This window comes from Hippocampus guttulatus, chromosome 1 (genome assembly GCF_054856545.1).
Source record: "Hippocampus guttulatus isolate MCC_2025c chromosome 1, RoL_Hgut_1.0, whole genome shotgun sequence".
Taxonomy (NCBI): Eukaryota; Metazoa; Chordata; class Actinopteri; order Syngnathiformes; family Syngnathidae; genus Hippocampus; species Hippocampus guttulatus.
This window is the reverse complement of record NC_141261.1, coordinates 32,451,759-32,459,708: the sequence shown is the minus strand read 5'-3', so window position 1 is coordinate 32,459,708 and position 7,950 is coordinate 32,451,759. Positions and strand designations below refer to the sequence as shown.

General features: G+C 43.3%; 1 protein-coding gene across 1 annotated transcript; it reads right to left on the bottom strand.

Annotated features, from left to right (window-relative positions):
* Positions 1–2,262: 2,262 nt before the first annotated feature.
* c1ql2 (complement component 1, q subcomponent-like 2) lies at positions 2,263–4,791 on the bottom strand. Its single transcript, XM_086107766.1, has 2 exons — positions 3,936–4,791; positions 2,263–3,490 (listed from the first exon to the last, which is right to left on the bottom strand). The coding sequence occupies exons 1-2, from the start codon at positions 4,530–4,532 to the stop codon at positions 3,311–3,313; spliced, it is 777 nt and encodes a 258-aa protein (XP_085963892.1). The 5' UTR covers positions 4,533–4,791; the 3' UTR covers positions 2,263–3,310.
* Between the last annotated feature and the right edge of the window lie 3,159 nt (positions 4,792–7,950).

The following is a 7,950-nucleotide window of genomic DNA, read 5'->3' as shown; positions in this document are numbered from 1 at the left end:
TTTCACATCCATCTAGGATGGATTTTCATGAGTGCAGCGATATTGGCCAAGGTCTTAATTGACATTTATAAAAGCCAACATGCTAATATTTGTTTTCCATGATTTCCATTTAGATTGATGACAAGTGTGGTGTGTAAACAGGTGTTTGGTGTGTGTTCCCCAAGAGGATAGTTTGAAGAAGAAGATGAAGACAACAACCAAAAAAAGATCAAATGCACACAAAACAGCCACCGTCTTAATGAGACTGGAGCAGTGCTTGTGGTCTCAATAAAAGCAAATGAAGGGTGAAGCACCCCCCACTTCAAACCCGGTTTGACACCTGAGAATAAATGGCTTCTTTTACAATGGCAATGAGCATCTTTTTTTGTGCGTGTTTTATTGTCAATAAGGGAGCTTGCATGCCCCCATCTCAGCATGCAGTCCCCCAGGGTCCCTACATGTCAGTCGCCAGATATGCTGAAATAATAAAAGTCACAAAATTCATTTCCATGATACTTTCAAACTATTCGAAATGTGTATGAAAGCAGGTTTGAGTATTACTTTGCATTAATAAACTACGGTTTTATTCCCTTGTGTTTGGGCATTTATTTTCGCTGCAAAATTTCTCTTTTGTCCTCAGTATAACCTTTAAAAACGAATGGAGTCCTGCTGACTCAAAACACCCGCTAGCTATTGTGGAGCAAGTAAGGACAGTCAGGCAATTTGGAACATGTGAGCAGCGGTGCAGGGCACGCTTGGCATTGTCTTCCTAAAGTCTCGAGGCTACACTGCAATGTGACGCGCAAACAAAGTCCATCCATCCATTTTCCGATCCGCTTTATCCTCACAAGGGTCGCGGGGGGTGCTGGAGCCTATCCCAGCTGTCTTCGGGCAGTAAGCGGGGTACACCCTGAACCGGTTGCCAGCCAATCGCAGGGCACAAAGAGACGAACAACCATCCACGCTCATACTCACACTTATGGAAATTTTAGATCAGCCTGCCATGTATGTTTTTGGAATGTGGGAAGAAACCGGAGTACCTGAAGAAAACCCACACAGGTTTGGGGAGAACATGCAAACTCCACACAAGGAATTGAACCCGGTACCTCTGCACTGTGAGGTCAGCGCGCTAACCACTGGCGCACCGCGCCGCCTACACAAACAAAGTCTCCTGGAAAAACACAAAACTCGGATGTGAAAGTAAAACGCACGCTGAGTGTATCACCTGTAGACCTTACTATCAAATGTCATCCTCGCTTTCGGTCAAACAACCCTAATTTGGATCGGCACCAAATTCAACACCATCACTGTATGGGTATTTTTTCAGCCTCTTTTCCAGGACACTTAACGGTTCCTGGAAGTTGACGTTGCAAAGACGTTGATACCATACAATTTCTAACTTTAGAGCAGAAGGAATGCTTTCATTGTAAAATTCTACAACACATTCCTCAAACAACATGACTGAATAAATTATACGGTGCATTTGTGTTTTCCCCGGCATCGTTTGTGGACAATGAGGTTAAAACAAGCCAGCCGTTTGCCTTCCGGGTGGGGAGAATTTCTGTAGAGACAGAGAAAAGTGAAATAAATTACACACCTTTTTCCAGAACCTCACCAAAATTTGATTGGAATTGCATGGGTCATATCAGAACAACATTTACTGGACACTGGTTCGCAGTTTTTGTGTGCATCTGCATTATGAATGGTGATCAATAAGGCTTGTGTGCGACCAACCAACTTCCAAATTCGGCAAAACAGGACAAAGCGCTTACCTCCGGTTTAGGTCGCTGGCTGAACCTTAAATGGCAGGAAACTGCTGCAAAGCACCTGTGGAAATATTAGTCATCTCCCATATTTTTGTTGGATACAAATGTCTTCAAGAGTTACTGAAGATGACCAGAACTGATGTTTAATCTTTGTTTTTGTTTAGATACATATATATTATATATATATATATATATATATATATATATATATATGGTATCTAAATATACATTTAGTACAGTCAATATATGGTATACATTTAGATACCATATATTGACTGTACTGTATAAATAAATGATAAATGATATACTTACGTGTATTTAACTTATGTCCATAGACGCCAACAATAAAGAAAACAAGATTCTAGCAAGTTTGCGTTCAAACAATCATGTTATCAGCCTGGCGTTATCACTGAACACACAGGAGGTCTGCCAACCTGTTTTCCGGTACAGTCAGGTGACATTTCACACGAGGCCCAGATTTGTACTTGGCGCAAAGGAAAAGCCTTAAAGCCAGACACACTTTTTTGTGAAACAATATTTATTGATATATGATAGGAATTCAAAATATAAATGACTGGATGCTTTATTGCGTCTTTCATCAAACACAGCAAAACCATTTTGATAACCCAAATGGAAACAAACAATTCATTAAAAAAAATAAAAATGAAACCAACATATTTTAATTGTTTTTTTATTTTTTATTTTTAGCCTATAGATTGTTACATCTGGCAGTTTGTTACTCCACTCCTGTCCTTTGTTGACAGACACTGTTGTGTATGATCAGATGGGTCCAGCTCCCCTTTGGCAATTTGGATGATAGGACAAGAATGGACATGTGTGTGCGTGTGTGTGCGTGTGTGTGTGTGTGTGTGTGTGTGTGCCTTAGGTAACTGTTAGTTCCGATTTGGATATTGATGCCATGCTTGCATTTGGAAGAAAACACACACACACACACACACACACACACAATAAACCTCACTACGGATATTTTCATTTCACAGGTTTAGCTTTACATGGATAAAGATGGTCTGGCCATTGCAGAAGTAGACACTAGTCTCTGGTTGCAACTGTATAAAACACAATGAGTAATCATGTTAAATCCTTGTTTATAAGATAATGCAAAACATGAAGAGATACTTTACTATAAATCATAATAGCAAGAAGATGTATTATTGTGTGCGGCTGTTCATGTGGTCATATGTGCTTCATGTGACTGGGACTTGTCGGATTGCACTTGAAAGAGTTCATTCAGTTGGTGCTGTAAATTAAATAGATGCATGAGATGCTTGTTTTGCACCATTTTGTTCGATCAACATTTGAAAGGTTGCTACATACGTACGACCAGGTTTCAATAGCAAGATTGCACGAGTTTATCTGACTGATGTTTGAATTTGGAGGAATATCACGCACTGTTAACCCAACACAGTCTAATATCGTATTCAACCTCTGTACTGAGGAAGCTGTCCATCACCTGACATGAACATAATTACCTTGTGTTTCAAAAGACACAAAAACACAATATAACCACATATTTCCATGAAAATAACTTCTGCTGACAATTTGACTTAGTCAGGGTATAAGATAAAGCCGGAGAAGGTGCTGTATTTGTTATTATTGCCTCCGTGAGCTTTGCCGCCGTCCAATTTCACGTACACTTCGTCGCCCGAGTCCAAGTGCAGCACCGCACTGTTGCTGGCGTAGTCATAATTTTGGTCCGCATCCTGAGCTATGGCACTGGCTCGGACCTGAGAAATAGGGGACAGCGTTTGATATTATAGAGCATATTTTAGAAGGCCGTTGTGCTGATAATAGTGAAAAGGAAAAATGTTGAAAGATTTCATTTACATGTATTGAAGGAACATTTGGAGAGTAAAGCGAAACGCTTTTGTGCATTCTCCCTCCCCTTAAGCAACATCAACGCGCGTGGTTACGCAACACTTGTTAATCATTTGAGTCAGTGACAAACAAGAACGTGCGCACAAACTCCCAATGCTCAAAACCATCTTCGATACGCGAAATAGTTCGTCGTTGTTTTCATGAATCTCACGTTGAAGCCTGGTGCTGGGCTTCTCGTGCGTAAAAGTGCGCGTTTTGGGTGGGGAGTAGTTTTCATTGCGCAACATGCGATAATCAAATCGTTTAAATTTATGTTGCAAGGTAGACAAGACCACTTTACAACTTGTAACTTACCTGTCCATTTTTACACAGGTCGGCCCACATGCTGGTTCCGTCTCCCCCTCGCATTAACACATGATAAGTGAAGTAATAGATCCCGGACACTTGGCAGGTGAATTTCCCGGTGTTCGGATCGTAGAGGTTCCCCAAGTTTGTAATCACGTCGTCAAATTTAAGCACCTCGTATCCCTCGTGGGGGTTCTTAAGACCGACGTAAAAAGCAACCCTGCTTCCGCCGTTTGTAGAGTTGGCACCGTCGGTTTCGCTGTGCTCTGCCGCTGCTGCGGTTAAAGCAGGAAAGGCGAGTTTGCTGCCGCCGCGCTCCCCCGGTGGCCCCCTGGGGCCAGGGGGTCCTGGCTCTCCGGGGCGACCCCTGAGTCCCGGTTTTCCCGGTCTCCCCGGTTCCCCGCGGCTACCTTGCGCCATCGGTGGTAGCGGTGCGATGCCGTTGACGCTCTGGGTTTCCTCTACAGCGGCGCCACCCCCGGGTTTGGCGCTGTAAGGGTCGCATACCATCCGACAGGTGCCCATCATCTCGTAGTAATGAGCGGAGGTCTCCGAGGGACGCAGGAGGAGAAGCGGCACGGCAATGGCCAGAGCCAGCAAAACCATCACGACAGCGGTGACCACAGCCAACAGTGACCACTTCCTCCGCGCAGTTCGGAGACCAAGGGACGACAGAAAATCCGCGGCGCCTCGGTGGGGGGTAATGATGAAAGATTGTAAAATACCTCTAGAAAGAAAGAAGAAAAGAGAGCGAGATCAAGGTAGTCGCACAAGCATCGCTCGGCCCAACGCCTTTAAATGGGTCGCGGCGGAAGAGAGCGCCTTTGGACCAGTCTCGATAGGGGTTTGCGCGCGCGCTGAGAGATGCGCCCAGCCCAGCGGCGTCCAGCTGTCAGAGGTGCCAAAAAACAGACCGGAAAAAGATAAGAGTCCTTCAGATTAAAACAGGATCGCGGCCATAGAGGACCAGCTGTATTTGCAAACGAACGAGAAAGACAAATATATCCACTTAAACGAACCAAAATATAAGAATATTGATCTTCTGGAGGTTAAAAAGGACAAACGGGAAGTAACTTGCGATATTTGACTGGCGTCACTGTTTAGGACCTGCAGCTCAAATTCGAATTGGCCTTATAAATTAATTTTGTTTCCACTCGTTGAGCCTTTGAAAATGTAATATCAGTGTTAACCACAGGATGGCAAACATCGCCCAGTACGGTAGCGCCTTCAACCCGACGGCTGTAATGAGCATCAGAGAGGAAGCGCGCGTCATGACCACCACAAGATGGTCTCAAATGTACGCTATAAAAGCATTTTTTCCCCACGGTGGTGACAGTTCGTTTGAAGCCACATGGATCAGGACAGAGCCGGTACTATGTGCTATGTGGCCAGAGTGACCGGGGGTGGACACGGCCACCCCTGGTCACTCTAGCCACCGTCCGGGCCGATCCACATCTAGGTATGTTTGATACCGTTTTCACATGGATGCAGTATTCTAGGACGGGTTGACCGTTTGATTGTCCGTGACTCTGCAACGTTGTTTTGAGTAACAGTATTATTTGATTTTTTAGGTGACTGTAATTAATTCCCACTTGAAACATGAAGCATAAAGTTGACATTTGTGGTGTAATTCAGCCACACAGACAGATGGTTCATTTATTACGTGGTCATGACGTGCCGTAATCTTTAATGACGTCTCCATGAAACGAGATCGCAAAGCCTCGCCTCATTTCCCCAAAATATTTATACCTCCTCTCGAATCGCTCCTCTGTAGATATGAGATGATAAAAAGATGAGCCCCAACCATGTCCGTGGCCCGTACCTGATGGAGCACGTCCATAAACTCCACGTTATGAGTGACGTCACCTCTTCTGCGCATGCAGGTCATTTCGGGGACGCTTACGTTCACACACACCAGGCATACTGATCAAAAAGATGCTTTGAATTTTACTTATTTTGAACATGTACATCGGTTACACATGATTTAAATGTGATGAACCTAAGTAAATTTTCAGGGTTTTCCTCCAAAATAAACAAATGATATGCATTCGTCCAACCAAAAACCATGAACTTTTTTTCACTGCAGACTGCAAACGCTTGCACATATTAAAAAAAAAAATCTTATTATACCACAACATACGAATTGAGCATTAAGACCTGCACTGTGAACCTGGCCTCACAATTTAGATTATTGGGGAGAACGTTTTTGTGTTGGTTTTTTTTTTCTGCTTTGCAAAATCCATTTGGGTTTGGAAAATATGTATTGTAACTGAATGGCATTTACCAATAAAGTCTGCTCAATATACATTAAACGGCCAAGGGCAGAATGACGTTGGTGACATGAAGTGGCCAACTTTGGTCATCCATACACTCTGCCTGTTGCACCCATTGATCAGAATGAGAATCAGAATAAGAATCATCTTTATTGGCCAAGTATGTAGAACACATAAGGAATTTGTCTCCGGTAGTACAGGCTGCACGAGTATCATCAATGACAAGCAACTACAATAAACAAGGGCGTAACAAATAAGTATCGAAAGACTTTCGTAATGTCAGGGTGCTGTCGTGCAGTAGTACCACCCATTGACAGCTGTGCGACAATGTGCAGAGTCATCGAAAAAAGATAAAGTCATCAGTGGTGCAATACAATACGATGACAATTGTGCAGTTGTTGCAGATAATTATTGCACCATCCTGATTCATAGGCACGGTAGTGAGCTGAAATTGAATGCAATTAAGGAACAGTACAGGCATTTCACAACCTCTGGGTCCAAGCTCTCCAGGCTGCGGAAACAGTAGATAGAGTATTGGACGTCTTTTTGTGTGAGGTCGAGGCTAACGGGCCCTGAATTTCGATTCTAGTTGGGTGGGTGGGGGGGGGGGGGGGTTACGATTCTGTAGTTTCGCACTGAACCTCATTAGCGCACAGGGTTTGATGCCCATTTTGGTACATACGAATTCTTCTGCCATCGAGGCACCTGTGCGCTTAACGATGCACATCAGTTGCATTCATTCATGTGCTATATAGTGGAGTTTTTTCATGGTCATTAAAAATTCTGCTTATCCATGAAAGAACTAATTACTTTTGTGACTACCGGTAGTTTTTTTTCCAAGTAGAAAAACTCCTTAAAACGCACGCTTGAAACTAAGCACCTGAGATTGGAGCATCGTCGTCACATCTACCAAGACTTTACAGCTCAAGGTGACCCAATCTGCTGAGGATGAACAAAAGGCTTTACTGAAGCCTGGTGGTCATACCAGCACAGCCCTACACCCCTGCCAAGCAATTTCAGATTGTGTTCAGCGAGAGCTTTTACTCGTGAAAACATGACTACTCCTGAGAAATGGAATAAACGGCATTAGAAGCCAGAAGGCTAATGGCAAATTGAGATTAATTCTGAGGAAGGTCCTGGCACAACCGAAAATTACATATACAGCACCATTATCGCACATTGTTTTGCTCACTCACTGAAAGTATGTGTTTTTTTTGTTTGTTTGTTTTTTTTTTACTTTACAAAACAAAACCTAGAAAAATTCAGATCGAGGCAAACTGTCGGCTTTTTCTTCCCGACCATGTAAAAAAAAAGCACAAATGACCTTTGTTCAGGAGTAGTACAGTGAACTGTATCTTCCGGCTGTGATGAGCCATGCACGACACACTATTCATATTATGCACTGCTGCTGCCTTGTGGCACTGCCGTGCTTTTTTTGTCACATGGCATTTGAGTGCACCGCGGAGTAATGCACACAAACTATGCAGTAAGACAATTACATCAATCTGCATCTGTGTTCCGACTTGCATTAGTGGTATCCCAGATTATCAAAAGGACGGCAAACACAATGTTAGTTAACTGCCTGCCATTGCAAATAAACCTCAAAATCTACGATAGTGACTCTCAGGAATATTATGTAAGATGAGAAAATGATGTTGTAAGTAAAGTGAAGTGTCACAGAGTATGTGTGAAGCTGTTGCTGAGCCACAGCAGAACATCTATGAGAACTTGCAGCATCAGCTCCTGTCTCA

Coding starts and splice junctions, on each gene's coding strand:
- c1ql2 (XM_086107766.1), bottom strand. CDS start 4,532: ATGGTTTTGCTGGCTCTGGCCATTGCCGTGCCGCTTCTCCTCCTGCGT. Junction 3,491..3,935: donor ACCTGTGTAAAAATGGACAG/GTAAGTTACAAG, acceptor CCTATTTCTCAG/GTCCGAGCCAGTGCCATAGC.